Source organism: Aegilops tauschii, chromosome 3 (genome assembly GCF_002575655.3).
Source record: "Aegilops tauschii subsp. strangulata cultivar AL8/78 chromosome 3, Aet v6.0, whole genome shotgun sequence".
Lineage (NCBI taxonomy): Eukaryota > Viridiplantae > Streptophyta > Magnoliopsida > Poales > Poaceae > Aegilops > Aegilops tauschii.
In genome coordinates this window covers 608,496,219-608,514,306 of record NC_053037.3, presented here as the reverse complement: position 1 = coordinate 608,514,306, position 18,088 = coordinate 608,496,219, and the positions used below count along the sequence as shown (strand labels likewise).

General features: G+C 46.8%; 1 protein-coding gene across 1 annotated transcript; it reads right to left on the bottom strand.

Annotated features, from left to right (window-relative positions):
* Nucleotides 1-8,736: 8,736 nt before the first annotated feature.
* On the bottom strand, nucleotides 8,737-17,859 carry LOC109768583 (disease resistance protein PIK6-NP). The gene is made up of 4 exons (XM_073511299.1): nucleotides 16,787-17,859; nucleotides 15,387-15,638; nucleotides 12,346-12,948; nucleotides 8,737-10,611 (listed from the first exon to the last, which is right to left on the bottom strand). Exons 1-4 carry the CDS (start codon nucleotides 17,819-17,821, stop codon nucleotides 8,770-8,772), a joined length of 3,732 nt encoding a protein of 1,243 aa, XP_073367400.1. The 5' UTR covers nucleotides 17,822-17,859; the 3' UTR covers nucleotides 8,737-8,769.
* Between the last annotated feature and the right edge of the window lie 229 nt (nucleotides 17,860-18,088).

Here is an 18,088-nt window from a genome sequence, read left to right as displayed (position 1 = left end):
GCAGTCGTAGCCACACGTGCCGCCATGCTTTGCGGGGCAGAGAAAGCAAAGTTACGAGGCCGCCAAGGCAGCGCTCAAGCTAGAGGCACGAAGAGCAAAAGGGCAAGATGGACTTCCCCCCGTAACACCCTTGCCGAGGCGGCCTACATAACCCCGGCAAGAGCTCTTGCCGGGGCGACTTGCCCAACACCAACAAGGTCGCCACCCTTGAGCCTGAGGGTTCTGACACCATCGACCGTCAAGACCAAGGATCGGGAGCGCCTGCGTGGTGGCATGCAGATCTTTGTGGAGTCCGAAGGCCTGCCAGTCAACATAAGAACATGGCGACCAAAGACCCCTGGCAAGATCCTTGCCGGGGACGACCAAAGACCCTCGGCAGGATCCTTGCTGGGGACGCCCGCGAGACCCCGGCAAGACCTTTGCCAGGGGGGCATTTGCGAGGCCACGGCTGGGCCCGCACCCAACAAGGTTTACGCCACCTCACGGCCGTTCCGACACGGCGACCAGCCCGCCAACTAGGCAAGCGCCTGCGTGGCAGCATGCAGCTTCTAGGCCAACTAGTCAAGCACATGCGTGGTGGCATACAGATCTTCGTGAAGACCCTGCCACCACACTAGCACAGCAACCAACCATCCAGCATGGCGCTGCATGCCTCGTCAGTTTGGACGCGCGTCGAAGCAAGGCAAAGCTACGACGGACGGGATGAGCTCTGTTGCCATTCCCGATAAAGCAAGAGGGCACGTAGGCGGCGCATTAAATGCGTTTGTCCTACGATGTCTGGCGGTAAGCTTCTACACTGTAGATACTTTCCACCTCCTGTGTGCGACTGTGGCGACCCCTTTGACATATAAAAGGAGGCCCGAGGCATACTGTGGAGGGATTCAGACTTTTTGGACTGGGCATGCACCACAGCTAGTTCAAGAACTCAAGAACACTAAATATACACCAAAGTAGGACTAGGATTTTACGCATCTCTGCGGCCCGAACCTGGGTAAAAATTCCATCGTGTTGATCGCCTAGACCTACTCTTTGCACAGCTCTCTCCCCGTCAACCGTAGAAGGGATCCTCGTGGTCCCATAGTTGTCATTTTCCCCAACACGACCGTACACCTTATGTGTAACGGTCATTAAGCACTCAATAAATCCAAAGATAATAAAAGTTACATACTAACCTAAAGATAAGAATGATATGCAAGTGTGATTTGCAAAAGTACTAATGATAAAGAACTCTGTTGTGTTTCTGAAATGGAATGAGGAAAGAGTACTCCCATACCAGTTGACAGATAACTTCATTTCATATGAAGTATCAGATAAATGAAGTAGATAATTGAAGTTTCCTCAATTCACAAGAGTTATGAATGGTTTTTCGAAATTGTGGCAGAAATGTTCTTGCCACATTTCGAGGGGGAGAAAGAAATATGAGATAAATTAAGAATGCTGAAACTCCCCTATACTTTAGATAATGTGATGCTCATTATGCATCTAAAGTGATCCATTAATGAAGAATATGATCATCTGGGGGAGTACGATGGTTATAATAATACCCCTAAAGAAAAGAAATAGATGTATTCCTTGATCTTTTACAGTTTCGAAAGCAGGCTAAGGAATACTAAGACGGTGCTTAAGGTTCCATAAAGAAGAAAGTTTTAACAGAATAAACACAAATAATAAAGTTTAAAGATACCCCATTTTTAGTGAATATGGAGTAATCTGGGGGAGCATGGTATGAAAATACCTAAGACTCGAATAGATTGTATTTGGGGGAGCATCTTGTATGACCTATACAACACCTGTTATTAGCTCTATAAGGGAGTCCTGTCTTGATGTAGTGTTCGAGTTACTGGCTACTACTGCTGGCACCAGCTCTTCGAACTCGCTACCTGAATCAGTTCGGCTTCTTGAGTCTCAACTTCAAGTTGAAAGACATCGATTAGATGTTATGCGACTGGAAGCCGAAGGACTGAGGAAGTCCCTGCAAAATTCAGATGCTCTGGTGCAACAGCAAGTGCTGGAGGATTTAAGCGCCAAACAAGAGAAAGTTAATAAGCTTGCTAAGCATCTTGCCAGCATTATGGGTACCCAGGATATTGTTTCTTGAGCTCTTCTGAAGTGGTTTCAGTTCTGGACTTGTTTTGCTGCGGCGTTTATTTGCACTGGTCGCCAACTTTGACAATCAGTGTATATGATATGCTGCTTTGTTTCCTATATTTGCACTGGTGGCGAACTTTGATGCCCAGTGAATGTAATATTTGTAATACCCATGATAGCCTAGCGTAAGTTGCTTGCTTATTTATTTTCTTGTTGGTTCCCTATATTTTCACTGGTGGCGAACTTTGATGCCCAGTGGATGTAATATGTGTAATAGTCGTGATAGCCTAGCGTAAGTTGCTTACTTATTTATTTTCTTGTTGTCTTGTTTATTTGTTTGCTTGTAGTCAGTGCAGTTCTTTTTCCGCGCTTTGCTAGTGGCCGCAATAACCTATTTTTTAAAACTAGGCCACAATAAACATGAGCTATATTTACTGTAGTTACCATGGGCCTCCTACGGGCCGTAGAAACAATGGGCCTTCTACGGGCTGTACAAACAATGGGCCTTCTGCGGGGCGTAGAAACAATGGGCCTTCTACGGGCCGTAGACACAATGAGCCTTCTATGGGCCGTATCATGAATGGGCCTTCTACTGGCCGTATGATCGATTGGCCAAACATGGGCCAATAACATACCGCATTATGGCCGTAAATGGGCTAGAGTTGGTATCGTCCGTTCATGGCCCGGCCATAACGGGCCGTCGTTAATCGGCCGTATTTGATGACGCTATGAAAGCGGCCCAACGTATTAACGAGCCACAAACGGGCCGACTGTAACCATGGGCTGAATTTGGCCCACAAGCAGAAAATGACAGTAATGGGCCGTAAGTAAACGAATGCTGGAAATGAGCCCAAGAATAAATGGGCCCTGAGAAGGACGAAAGATAACATGGGATGGAAACGGCCCAATGGAATAATGGGCCGCTAATGGGTATAAAGTGATACACTGTTCATTACGGGCCAGTTTCACCACGGGCCGTTAATGGGCCAAGAGTTACAAAGGGCCTCATATGGGCCGAAAGACTTCATGGGCTATACATGGGGTGAAAGTTAAAACGGGTTGGAATCATATCGGACGGCCCAGATGACGCTACTGGGCCTAATTCGGATAGGTCGTAACGGGCCCTTGGTTACCGGGCTGTAAATGGGCTATATGCGAACAGGCCATTAACAGGCTTTCCGTGGGCCGGCCCGCCACCTTTTGACCAAGTCAAATGGGCCGGCCTTTTCACAGGAATGGGCCTCTGTTGGGCCATGCCACGTGTCGACGTATCATAGGCGCCTTCGGTCCAATGAGTGGATGACATCTGTCCCAACGGTGAGCCGACACGTGTTTACTCCAGCCAATGATGATTTTATACGTGGAAAATCCCCATTGGTCGGGGCTGTTAACGGGTTATCGGATCCAAAACCGGACCCAATAGCGTAACGGCGAGCCGTTACGGTGGATGCCACGTGTCGGTCACCCTTGACGAAAACACTTCTATGACGCCCGATTTATCATCATGGAAGTGGACACTTCCGTGATGATATTTTTGGTAATGTCATGGAACACTTCTACGACAGCACAGGTATGACTATCTTGATTCTGTTAAAAAATCGTCATGGATGTACATGCATGACAAAAAACGTGACCTACTGTGACAAACACGTATCATCACGGAAGTGTCTTTTTTTGTAGTGTCATGCCTTTGATGGTCTCCGGACTGTCTGGATGCAAGGCATTAGCCTTGGTGGCGGGAGCTGCTAGCTCGTGGCCGGAGCTCGTGGCTCGGGCACTGATAGGCTTGCTGCCATGGCCGCGTCGGTGGCATGGGGGCGGGCCTTTAACGATCTCGGTGGTGGTGCGGCCGGTGCTCTCATGTAGGTCTGTACCTCGGGCGGAGGTGAATGGTGGTGGTCGCAGTGAAAACCTCATCTAGCTTGGAGCCAAACCGATGGCGGCGGCGTCCATGCGTCGTTCTCATCTTGAATGCTCCATTGCGGTGACACTGCGTCCTTCGTGTTACTCCGGGTGAAAACCTAGATTCCCTGGATCGGGCGGTGGCAGCTCGTCGGTGTCGTTTCTTTCTTGAAAGCATCACTTTGAAGTCCCTGACTCCTTGAGTTGATGCTTCATCGCCTCGCGGTGACTAGTTCACGATGATAACTCTTTAGATCCTTAGCTATGCTCTTCTGCCTACTTGTTGTTTGCTTTGGCGTGTTTAGCGTTGCGATTCGTCAGCTCGCTTGTATCTACCTTGGGTGTGTGTGTTGTGTCGGGTGGTTTGCATCATGTAGGTTGATCGTTGCTTTATATATAAAGCGGGGTGAAAGCCTTTTTGAGAATATACGTGTGTTTTTTTAAACAAAAATGTATTGCTTTAACCAGGCGGGACTGGGTGTCTAGTCCCATCTCGCCGCGCGAGCAGCCACACGACCAGCTTAAATAACCGCGTACCCAAAAGAACTAAGCTTCTTCAGCAACCATCAATGCTCTCATTGTGAAGCAGGTGAACAATTGTTTGTTGCGTAACACGATAGTTCAACACCTTCACAAAGTGAGGATTGATGGATCTTCTCACATTGAGGGAGAGTTTTCAAGTTAAATCATTTCCCCACTTAATTACCCCTTGTTTGTTCTTTTACGTTTAGATAATTTATTGTACTCCCTCCGTCTAGGTGAGTAAATCATTTTAGGTTATGCACCGTGACCAAGGAGGAGGGGAAAACGAGAGACCTTAATGTTTATTTGCTAATTAATATCATTGCATGCAATGAACTAACCACTGCATGCCGTGTTTGGTAGTCTTAAGTCATTAAAAGCATGCACACCCCTCGTCTCTTATTGGTTGATACGTGAAGAAACAAGAAACGAGGTAGAAGTTAATGCACCGCGCCTATGTGTTTTAGGATTATTTGGTTTTCGTAAGATGACTTATACACCTAGACGAAGGGAGTATACGAGAATCCATCTGCATAAGGGTACCCAATAGCCATCATTCCACTATGAAACCATCAATGACGTAGAATTAATGGCCATGGGCCAGCGTCAGTTGGCGGTGACCTTGACCGTTTTGTGGCTGTGCGGATGAACAATCGCTGGACCACGTGCCAGGTCTTTATAGAGTTATTACTGCAGCATGAAACTCGGGATATTCCCTTTTGCTCCTACGTGCATATGCACCCATTATCAAATACATATTTTAAAAAGTTGAAAAATTCGGAACAAAAATTCCGCGTGTATATCCGGACATTTTATGTCCGTTCACAAGGTTTCGGTGAAAAACGACGTTTTTTGTGGCTTGTGTAAAAAAGTTTAACTTTTCAAAATGTGTGTTTTCGACAATGGGTGCATATGCACCTAGGAGAAAAAAGCCGCGTCCGGCATATATGTGTTTTTTTTGAAAGATAAAAAATCTATGGCCAAAACGTGTACCCCCTCTGACTCTGGTCAGTTTGGATTAGGGTAAGTGAAGTTCAATGCATTTAGTTGATGCATGGTGGCTTTAGTTTTTTCTCTCCTATTCTTCCGCCCTCTTGGCCATCTTTAACTACCTCCCCGTCCTTAGCTAGAAGAATTGCATCTATGAAGTCCACCGGCTGCAGCGAGCTTTTGTCATTATCATCATCCACAGACTAGCCGGATACGGCTTTCTTCGCCGGGTTTCGTATGTACGAAATAAATATCCTAGCCGTGAGCCATAAGTGTTGATAGGCGTCGTCTCCTCCGAGGCAACTCGGGAGCCAACCCTAGCCGCCACACTTTAGCCCCCTCCCCTCCCTTCCCCTCCTCCACTGCCGCCAGAGGAGCACCACGGCGAGCCCGCGCAGCTCTCATGAAGGTGGCGGCGGGGATCTCGGGGCTTCACCCTGTGTGGAGGGCCTCGGCTTCCAAGGCGGCGGCCCCGGACGGCGGCGCGCGACGTGGCCTGTGCGGCGGGTGGCGTCGGCGGGTGCAGGTGGGCCGCCTCCCTGGCCGTGAGGGCGGCGCGGAGGCGGCGGGCGTCGGCTGCTGCGGCAACTCCTCACAAGTCATTCGTGCCCTTTAGAAGAGGCGTCTTCAACTTCGATCTACTCCAATTCGCACCAATCTTGGCCTCTAGCAGCTCTGGTCGGTGGATCTCGGCGTCGGGTGCACAGATCTGGTGGTTGGGGGCGGATCCGGGGGAAACCCCTGTAATCTCTGCCCAAGGTAGGAGATGAACTCACACACAGGAGGTAGAAGAGACACTCACGAACTTGGCACCACGCACACTTGTGCCTTTTCTGTATTTCTTCTCACACTAAATGAACTGGATTACACGGGATTAAATAGAGCAGCCAACACACGCACTAGCTAGCATGCAAACGCACCGGTCAAGCCACTAATCTCTCCACTAACGGCTTGACCCACTAATCTCTCCACTAACTGCTCACACGTACAGACTTTGAGTCACTCCCAAGTTTTTGCAGATGGATAAGCCCTCACTTGGTGCATGCCGCAACTGCCTGCGCCCACTTCTTTCTCCATCTCTGGTCTGCTACACAACTCGGCCGGCCGGACCCCTCACAGACTGACACATGCAGCTAACTAATCACAACCCATTTAGCTTTGCATTGTGCACGTGAACACAACTCTACGTGCACACACTGCCGCAGCTTCAACTACATGGATGAACTGGAAATAAACATGACGCACACACACCTAAACAACAATGGTTAACACCAACAACCCCTGGCCGGTGCGGCGGCCACACCGAAGGCGGCGCCTTTGTGCGTCGTTTACCTTGCTCGAGGCTTCGGTGGGACTCTTCCTCCTTCCATCCCGTCCAAGAGCTCAGGTGAAAGCCTCAGGTCCCCTTTTCCTGGCGACAACGGCATTTGGTGGCGTGTTCCTTCCTGAGGGTGTCATCCGGGGACGGCTCGAGTGGTGGTGGAGTTAGGTGTGGTTCGAGGGCGGCATGTGGTGGCCTGATCTCATCATCGGCATCCTTCTCTGGTCCAGGTGCGGAGGGTTCTAGCCGCTGGTACGAGGGGATTGGTGTCCCTGCCTCCATGCCGGCGGTAGGGCTTCGGCGAGGTGATTCCTATCCTTGACCAGGGGCATGGTGTCGCATCCTTTTGGCCTTCTCTAAGGTTTCAGCGTCTGCGTCCGATTACCCTCGTTCGGTGTTTTGCCTGGCTGCTGCCGACGTCGGTGTTTTGGTGGTCGGTTCTCCATTTCACGTGGGTCTGTCCCTTGTTCCTCTCCTTTGGCAGCCGGGGCACTCTGATTTGGGTTATAGGGTGAATCACTTCGTCGGCCGCCTGTGCGGCACCCGTCGAACCCGGGTGGTAGGGTAGGGGCCCTTTGCGGCGGCGGAGTCAGATCATGTTTGCCCTGTTTGATCCTTTGGTGGCAGCCAGCGACACAAATCATGAATGTTTGTGCCCTCCTCCTAGCGCCTCCGTAGGTTAGCTAGTTTTTGGCTTTGCGTCTTCACCTTCGAGTTGTTCTGCTGAGCACATTGTATCTTTTTTTTCCGCTTTCCGCTTTCTTGTTGTAAGTTGCAGTCTTGTACTCCTGGCCGGTTGATGGCTTTGTTAATTCAAAGCCAGGCTCTCCTTGAGCCTCGTTCCAAAAAGCTAAGTGTTGATATGCGCGATGCATGCAGTTGAGGTCCCAGTGGGCGCCGCAAACCCTGCTCAAACCATCGGGCGGACAGCCCGGGAAAAAAAAGCGACCCTGACAGTCAGTATGACCCGACGGAGCTTGAGATGAAGTGATTAAAAAAAAAGAGCCGAGTAGCCATCAATGCTCACTTGTGCGGGATAGAATCTGTGACTATGAATAAGTAGAGAAGATTCATAGTGACAGTCATATCTTCCACAAAGGGTGCAAGGATGATTCAAGCTTGCCGCATTTGCACCACGCAACTATTTAAGAAGGTCGCGTCGCTCCTCACGCGTCGAGGTGGGACAAAACCACTATGCATGTGTCGAGTCTCCGTTAGCCGAAACTCAGCAAACATAGCAAAAAACAAGATCATATTTATTTTTGTTCGCCAAGTCCGTTTTCATTAGAACCTGCAAAGACAGATCTCTGCCTAGTTGCTTATCACTGCCGAGTCAGATTTTGGATCAAACTCGGCAGAGAGAAGTTCGTCGAGTTCCCGGTAGAATGAACTCGGTGAAGTATTGGAACTCCGGACAAAACCAGATTCTAGTAGTGCATAATACACATTTAAGTAAGAAAATTGTTATTTTCTTAAAATCTTTTCTAAATGATAAAATCACTCAAAGACCACTCACAGCCTCTGAATAGCTAGGATTTACGCAATAATATAATTGTTAAAAAACATAACAGACATATCATATCGCAAATAGCAAAAGCATACAATAGTGTCTCCAACTTAAAACACCACGAGTGACAAATGGTTGGACCGCGTACAAGCTTTCCCATAAGAAACACGTCCAAAAATAAAAATAAATGGTAAACTAAACTCGGTCATTCAACGCTTGAGAAATATATTTACATTATCGGTAAAGTCCCCCCCCCCCCCCCCCCCCCCAACCCCCAAAAAAAGGGAGGGGGGGGGGGGGGGGGGGGGTTAAAGTTCTTGGAGATGAAATATCATTTTCGCACATCTTGCTACTGTGTGCGTCAACTCCATATCAGTGAGGGAAACTGGCACGGCCTCAGCGATCACATATATCATCATCTTGCAAAACAAAAAAGTGACTACTGTGAAGTGCCTTTTCTTGCCTTCCCATACCATCGCAGGACAGTTTGAACTAACATAAAAGCATTCCTAAGTTTTCTCTCCTCTTGTTTCTTGAACACCATGCAGCCATCCAGCAAGATCTTTTTAATTTTCGGGAGCTTGTGAAATTGACGCAGGACAGGCCCTCTTAAAAGGTTGCAGTTATCGACTTGCAGTACCTCTAGGTTTGGCAGTGCTCCTCCTGGAAATGATACCGACACGAGATTTTCTAACCGGTCAAGTTGGAGCAGCTCAAGTTTTGGAAACGCATCGCTTTGAAATTCCATCTCCTCCACCACAATTGATTTAGCCAAGAGGTGTAGCATGATCAACTTGGGTAGCTTAGCGATGATCTGTACAGCATCATGGCCCAGGAGTGTTGTGCGCAGGCATAGCTTTTGGAGATTATGAAGGGTCTTGATCCACCTTGGGAGCGTACCAAGAGTGCCATATAGTTTCAGTGTTTCAAGATGGCGTGGGGGTGAGGAAACAATATCTAATCCGCCGAGTGAATCTCCAGAGTGAACCATCAATGACCGCAGATTCTGGAGACGCTCAAGAATAGAGCACAGATGCTTGCTGTTGCGATATGTAACGCCGGTGAAACCTAATCTCTGTAACTGTGTCAGCTTCTGTATCTCCTTCATAACACTTCGACTGCCTGCAACATCAATGGTCCCTAGTGTAATAATGAACTTCAGTTTCCCTATGTTCTTCGGGGCATGCACACCATGTGGTTTCTTCCTCTGAAACGTAGGGAGCAAACATTTGCAGAAAGCAGATAAAGTGGCATTCTGGAGAGACTGAGGACAACATCTGGTCACTCCACCAGTAAAATCTCGCTGAGCATTGTCTTCCATTGATGCAGCCATTGTACCACCACGGAGATGGCACAGCCTAGCGAGATGGATGACAGTAGATGGCAGCTTGGCGATGTAAGTGCCACGGATATCTAATACCTCAAGGCATTGCAACTTGCCCAAGGAGTTCGGTAGACGGGTAATGCCTGTGTTCCTGAGACCTAGATACTTGAGATGCTGGAATTCCCCAATTTTCTCAAGGTCATCATGCTCCACTAGACCTGTAGTGTCTTCCAAATCAAGCACTCTTAGCAACCTCATGCTTGGTGAAATGAAAAAAGAACTCCACTCCCCAAAAACTGTTAGTGACCGAGCACAAGAGTGGTCTATTTTCTTGAACTCATCCTCATGTCTTATCCACCCACTTTTAATAACTAGGTGTCTGGGTTGGGAGATTGCAGGGTTCCTATTCACACTGTGATCATCAAGGATGTGGAACCAATCCCCCGTTTTTGCTTTGAAATCACCGAGTTGTTGAAACACATCACCAACATGGCAGCCATTTACTCTTCCGCCAGTTATCTCTACTCGTTTCAATGGATGAATCATACCCCTGGTAATCAGGCCATCAAAGATCTTCTCAAGTTCCTCAGCATTATTTCCTCTTTCATGCATGTTGTAGATTTCTGCTACCCATGCAGTTGCCAATCTTCTGCGCATTAGGTTGTAGCCTCTGGGGAAAATGCTAAGATATTGTAGCAAATATTTCATATGGGATGGTAAATCATCATAGCTCAATTTTCCTGCTGCATTAGCCACCCCAAGGCCAGGGTTGTTTTCTAACTCCAAGTCATAACGTTTCCGCACCCTCTCCCATGCTGCTAATGTTCGTGCTTTGGTGCCTAGAAGTCCACTTATGATAATGATTGCACGAAGGTCCCCAACGCATTTTTCTATGATGCGATTAGCAAGATAATCCATTTGTTCATGCAACTCAATTAGCCCATCACGCTTGAATACCTGTTGGAGCGCAGCTATATAATTATCAGTATTGATGATATTGCTTGCACAATACAAAAATGTAAGACTTTGTTCTTACTATGTACTCACTCCGTAAAGAAATATAAGAGTGTTTAGATCACTACTTTAATGATCTAAATGCTCTTATATTTTTTTACAGAGGGAGGTACAAAGAAACTGAGTATGCCCCCACACTCTAACAGCATTTTTTAAGTTAATTAATGAATAATCCCTAACAGCATTTTTTTATTAAGTTAATTAATGAATATTCAGTCCAATAGTAGATCATATTTTGGGCAGGCACGTAGGTCCCACGCAGCAGGGGCCTTAGCCCGGACTGAATTTACAAGGCTTGTCAAGTCATCGACCAATGCACCTTCTTTCTCTTTTAATTTGTTTTGTTTGCTGAGTTTTTTTTTAGCTTTCTTGGCTTGCCTCGAGCACTGCATGTACTTACTTTGCTTTAATTTGTAAAATTTGGAGTGGGATTTTCCCCACTGTTCTGACTTTAAAAATAAGCATGAAGTGTATGAAATGACCAATTTGCCCCCTCTCTTTGATTTTTATTTACTAATAAAATGTATTTTCACATTGGAAATCATTTTCGGCTATAAAACCTATTCTCACCAATAAAAATCATTTCTGGCCAAGACAAATCATTTTGCCCTTAAAATCATAAAATTTACTTCCGGGCATACAATTTATTTGTTGGCAACAAAATTCATAAAACAATAAATTGGCCACATTAATTATTTTCATATTTTTTGGCCAGTTGGGCTGCAGGGTTGTACAGCGGAGGCGGAGCCCCACAGTCGCCAGCTCACCGCAACAGGAACAAAGGAGTGCGGTTCTTTCATGTATGGGATCACGGAAAACATTCACGGCTCCACAATCGGCAACGCCTAGGGAAAAGGGGGTGTGGTAATGCTAATGCTATGGCCAATGGGAGCAGGTGGAGGGAGTCATCAATAATTTATTGGGTGGGGGTAAGGGCGGTAGATGGAGCTAGCTTTAGAATTCTCGAAACAGGCTTTATCCATGCTTTGTAAATAAAGCGACCACCATGCATGTTATACAAGAAGTACAGGTGCAGGAAAGAGAATAAAAGGTCTAGTGGGGCGGTAAATACATCACTCCTAGGAGCCAAAGTATCAACGGCTAGCTGATGAATTCTACCGGTCAGAGCATTTTTTTAAATAAATATCAACAATATTTATCAAAAGTCCTCCAAAATTGAATTAGTTTGATGGAAATTGGTTGCTAAATTGTGGTAATCAATTGTTATCGGCTTACTAGTGGTGGGCGGTAAAATACAGAGATATAGGTAAACTAAACCATGCATCAATGTAGGGAGCTTAGAGAGCAAACGGTTTTTTCTTTCTCTTTTACTATCACTTTCCTCTCATTTTTGTTTCTTTATTTTTTCCGAGGGCTTCAAGTGGGGATATGTTTTGAACAAGTTCACAAAGGAATGTAATGGAGAGTTGATGGAGTGGCATACAAGGAACCAAAACCCGTTTATGAGAGGTGCAGAGGGAACAAAAGGTGTATGGATGGAAAAGTCAAAACCGGGTCATGCATAAATGACAAAGGATGATTAATTTGACTTGATTGTCGTCTCGTTTGGTATGCCTTCAAGGTTTCAATCGTTCGTTCGTATATTCTTCATAGTGCATATTTCCAGCATGATAATAGAGATTGACATACATAATTCCATGTTTCAGAGGAACATACCTTATGGTAGAACAACTGACGAACTGCAGCGCTGTCAAGAGGGTTCAACTTGTATGGAGAGTTCCTATTCCCTGAACAATGATGAGCAACTGCAGGATTTGTAGTAGTAACCACGATAGTGCAGTTATCTTTAATTCCATCAGAACTCCATAAGCACGACTTCACCTGATCCCATTCTTCTTCTTCTGACAGCCCATCGAGGATTACCAGAGATCTCCCTACTTTCATGAGCTGAAACATCTTAGTCGCCAACTTGTCACCAGCCATGTCCTCGATATGACTCCCAGATTCTTTCCTCCATCCCGGGGAGCATGCCTGGAATTGTGAAATTATGCTTTGCTGGAACTCCTCCTGGTTGAAGGGATGCACCAACGTGATCCACGCTAGCCTTTCGAACCTCCTAGATATCCCTTGGCCATCGTAGACAACTTTCCTCATGAGGAGGCTCTTTCCAATACCACTAGGCCCGTACACTGAGATTGGGCAGCAGTCAGGACCGTCCTCTAATATCCGTTTGGTTAAATCAGCAACTTCCTCCCTCCTACCAACAAACTGCGAGTATGGATCTATTTTTATAACAACATTCGATTCACTAGTGGCAGCCTGAAAAGAAGACATGCATAATTGGCAACAAGAGGATAAGTAGATTTCTCCACAAAGGACAACATAAAGAATTTTACAGAAAATGATGAAAGACAAGTTAAATCAAATGTCTCCATATAGTTTGAGGATGGAAGACTCAAGATGCTTGTTGATTACTTTTTGAAGAATCATTAGGAGAATTTCAGATTTATATAAACCACAAATTGACTAACTGGGTGACTAGCGTATTTGCAGGGCTAGATTTTTTTATACAATATTAACATTTTTCTAGCATTAGTTTTCATAACGTTTTCACATTTTTTTAAATCAGTTCCTCCTGATATATATTTTAAAACCGTGAAAATATGTTTTAACGAAAAATACTCTTGAGAAAGCACCAGAACCATATCACAATTTTATTTTATTGTTTCCATTTTTCACCCTTCAACACTAAATTGCCAATTGATCATTTGGTTCCATCAAAGTGCACTAGAGGCTTATCATAATTTTATTTTATCATAAAATTCTTGTTTTCTAAAATGTATTGAAGAACAAATAATTAATGGATTGATCAATTATATATATGGAGATGATCACATAACCTTTGTCAACTGGGTGGTACTTTTTTTACATGAAATGCAAATAAATAAAACTGATTTTATTTTTATAAGAATGCTATATCTAAATTTGAAGCATTATTTGCCATTTTGTTCATGAACAACCAGTTTCATAATTTTGTGTGACTTGAAGGTAACATGCACTTTTGGCTCTCAGCCATCACTTTTTTAATTGGCGTCAACAAATTTAACAAACTAGTTTTTTTCATTCAGAAGAGTTATTTGTATACATAAACAACAGAAAAACAGAGATATATGAAACCATGATGAAGTATTGCAGACCCGTCTTCATTCATCTACCGACACAAATTATGACATAAAAAGGCTCAACATGGCACGAAGGCCCATTGGCAGTTCGCATCATATAGTTACCAGGGAAAAACAATGCTCAGGAGATTTTCCAAGGTAACCCATAGAGCGCAAAAAGTATCCGATGGTTATTGTTCTTTCAGTATGTTGGAACTGTATAGTGTACCCTAGGCCCCCGCGTCGCCTAACCTAGGCGACACGGGCGGCGACCAAATCCACCACACCTTCGACCCCATCACCAGCTTCTCCCCCTCGCTGCCGCCGGAGGCCAGCGCCAGGCAAAGCCTGTGCGGTGGCGGCGGCGGCGGGGCCTTTCTCTGTTCTGGCGACAAGAAGGCTGTTGGCGGCTCCTTGTGCAGATTGGATCGGCGAGTGGCAGAGCCCCGGCGGCGGCCGTCGGATCTGTGGATGGCGGCGCGTGCAGCGGCTGGAGCGGAGCCTTGGCGGTGGCCGTTGGATTTGCAGACGACAGTGGTTGCGGCGTGCTCTAGTCAGCCATAGCATACGGATCCAACCTGGGCGGTTTGCATGTCCAGGATGTGTGCTCAGATGTTGGATCCAAGCCGTGCTGTTTGCATGTCCAAATCGTGCTTAGATGGTGGATCCAAGCCGTGTTGTTTGCATGTCCAAATCGTGCTCAGATGGATGCAATCGGCTATTGCGTCTGCCGGCGACTCGCACAAGGACGCTCTCAGCCGCCGAGACGAGCACCAGGATGCGCCAGCCTCTCGCTTGGATCCAGCCTGACCGTGCCGGCATCTGTTGATGTGACCATCGTAGGTTCTTCGCAGGCCGGTGACAGTGATATATGCTGTTCGTGCTTCAGTTCAGGCCATGTTATCGGTCCCCTGGCTTGCTGCGCATGCCCCTGACCTCCTCCCCAAGATGGCGTCGTGGTCTGCGGCGGCTGGTGTCGGATGGAGTTGCGGACTGGCAATGGCCATGGTGGCGGCGGGCTGTTTCCCCATGAGCTGCACCTGACGTCTTCCAGGAACCAACTAGCTGCGTACAGTCGCAAATATGCCTCATGCAGGGCGGTCCTCGTCTCTGGCAGCACCCACCTCCCTCGATCTGTGGTGAGTGGCTCCGGCGTGGCAGTCGTTGAGGCATCGGTGGTCTTGGCATTGCTCCGGCCACGCGGTCTCTGGATTGTTGGGGCTGCGGTGATGTGCTGGATGGTGGAGGTGATTTTGATCCGATTGGCCGGATGGTGGCGTATGTAGATTGTTTTGCAACGACTTCATACGGATCCACGGCATCATCAAAAAGACTTCGGGAGGTTTTATCTCCTGATCCGGTGGATGACTACAGTGGTGGGTTACAAATTATGGACAATGACTTGACGCAAAGGGTTGTTTGTGGAGTAGCGGCGATCCAATTGTAGCTGCTCGGATAGCGGAAAAGTGATGGAGACAACACATGTGAGATTTGGATGGTGGTGCTATGTGCACCCGGTCTCGAGCTCCGGGGCAAAAGCCTAGGACAGACCCGAGTGGTTATTCCTGGCAATGGCGATGTTTTTCACATCGTTACCTTGTTGGAGGCATTGCTCGGATATGTTCGGACTGATTCTTCAGAGTGAAAACTTTGATACTGCCTTTGTGGTTCGATCCGGTGACGGCGTCGCTTGAGTGTCGCTTCCTTCCTGAAGGCGTTGCTGTTGAAGATCCTTGTCATCCATGTGGTGTCAATGGTTGATGCGGATATGGTCTCAGTTGTAGTTTGTCGATCGTTCACCTGATCGCTTTGGGGCTTATTTCTTGTTTCTTTTTCTTTTTTCCACACCTGCAAACAACTTTTGGTCTTATGACTTTGCTAGTTGCTGGTGTGTTTCTGTGTGTGTGTGTTGGGTTGGCTGTGTGCATCTTAGTTATGCAGAGGCCGGGTGTGTGTTCAGTGTGATGTATCATCTTGATGCTCCATTTGAGCCAATAAAAACCCTTTGTTGAAAAATATGATCTTATACAGACATACACCATTACAAGTTATCAACTAGCTATTTTGTGGCGCATGTGTGATTTCACATCATTAAAATTGTTATAGCTATTAGATACCTTAGCTTGGTTCACTAACATCAACATGCATCACTAGATTCTAAGTGGATTTTAAATCCCATTGCATTTAACTGTGACAAGTCCAACCTTTGATGTTAAGATTTTTATTTTTACTTTACAGAAATTTCTCACATGCGTTTTATTTTGAAGAATGAATTTATGTAACATTTAAAAATCAAATCACCGGTAACATGGTACACGAGGTATCATCGAGTTTCACTAAATCTTAGTCGCCTGATGTGTAGGCGGACCTGTGTCACTTGGGTGGTACTTCTTTACATCCACGGCATGAAATCCAAATAAAAACAGGTACACTGAATAAAAATCCAAACACAACATCACTTTCGTAGTCTCAACAACAACAACAACAACAACAATTCCTAAAACTGATCAACACGCAATTGCTCGCCATGACATCGAATCAAGAAAACAAGCTAGTAGATTGATTTACATAGTTTTCAATTAGAGTTGTACTTCCATGCAGCAATACAAATTTGTCCGCACTTTTTTGGTTATTTCAAATTGAATCTTTGGCTTTAACTTGTGTGAAGAAGGTGAGAGCTTTATTACTAAAAGACCAGGGTGACAATCAGCAACAACAGGATTTGAAACAAAAAGAGGAACGCAGTCAGACGAAACATTGGTGATATTGCCTACTCTTGCTGTGTAAATCTGCAACCCCTATTGTGAATATGTTATTACGACTAACTTTCATGAGTATATTGAATCTTTGTGAACTTTGTAAAATCTTGGCCGTTTTTCTTTCTACGGCACTAATAATAATATAATAATAGATATCCAACAGCTAGCTAATGAACCACCATCTGCTGAAATAACACTGTATTTTGAAAAGGCGAGAAAAGGCTGAATAGCAGATACCTTGTCGGAAGAGACGTAAAGCCGTGCATCATCTTGTTTAACTCCTTCAAGAGCGAACGATCTTCTTGGTCGCCGAGCGCAATGCCTTGCCACATCAGCTCTCTGAGATGTAGCTATAATCCGGCTGCCATTCCTGTGATCCGGGAAGAAGACTTTGATCCAGTCCCACGTGGGCCTTGTGCATACGTCTTCGACGACGACCAGGTACCGCTTCGCGCTAAGGTGGTGTGCTACCACCGTCATCAGCTCCTCTGTCCCCATCCTCTCAGTATCCCCTAGGAACCTGAGTGTGCTCTGCGACACCGGCGGCGGGCAATCATTTTCATTTGCCTGGAGCTGCCTCGCCAAGCCTCGGAGAAACTCGGTGAGGCTCATGGGGTGAGTCGCCGTGACCCATGCGCGGCACTGGAACATCTTGGCGTCATCATAGACTAGGTCGATGAGAGAAGTGGCCTTCCCGCCGGCTGCCATCTGCCACACAGATATCACCAATAGTGATTCATCGGGCCGCGCAAGCAGATGGCCGAGATCGACCTTCCATTCAACTGGCCACGCCCCCTCCTCCACCGGCTTGACCGCCGGCTTCCTCACCGCCCTGTCGCGGGCGCGTTGATAGCGCTCCCTTATCTCGCTCACGCGCTTCACTTGGGACACCAAGTCCTTGAGCTCGGCGGCGATACTGTGCCGCGGCGCTAGAGAGGCCCACCGTACCCTCCACAAGGACGGACTCTCCCGGTGAGGGGCGAGCTGCAGGAGGCAGTCTTCGATGTCGCATGCCATGTCCCGGATTTTGTCCACCCAGCGCCGTTCCTCCTCCGCATCACCGCTCGGTTCCATCTCTCCACCGGCCTCCTCATAGTCATACTCCTCCACATCTGCGAGGAACTTGTGCATCTCCCCGAGCTCTTCCGCCAGGATCATGGCGTCCGCTTGCACCCCAGCTTGCACGGCCATCTCATTGGTGGCAGTTGACGCCGCCTGGCTTACCAGGCACTGGCATGCGGATTTGAGGAAGCACAGGCACGCACCCTCCATTGCTAGCTAGTACTATGGAATCCCTGCTCTTAGCTCAAGATGTGTGTAATATTGTAGTCGCGCAAGAGGTTGAAATCGTGCAAATATATATAGCTGGACATGGACACACGCTTGATGTATCCCTATAATTCGGAGAAGGTATAATGTGCATGTTAGGTTAACGGCACCGTTGGATCGGTCGTTTGTCTTGGCTCAACACAACAGCAAGGAACAATATTCAAACCTCTCTAGGCACGGCACTGTCTAAAGGCTAAAGAGCAAAGCAAG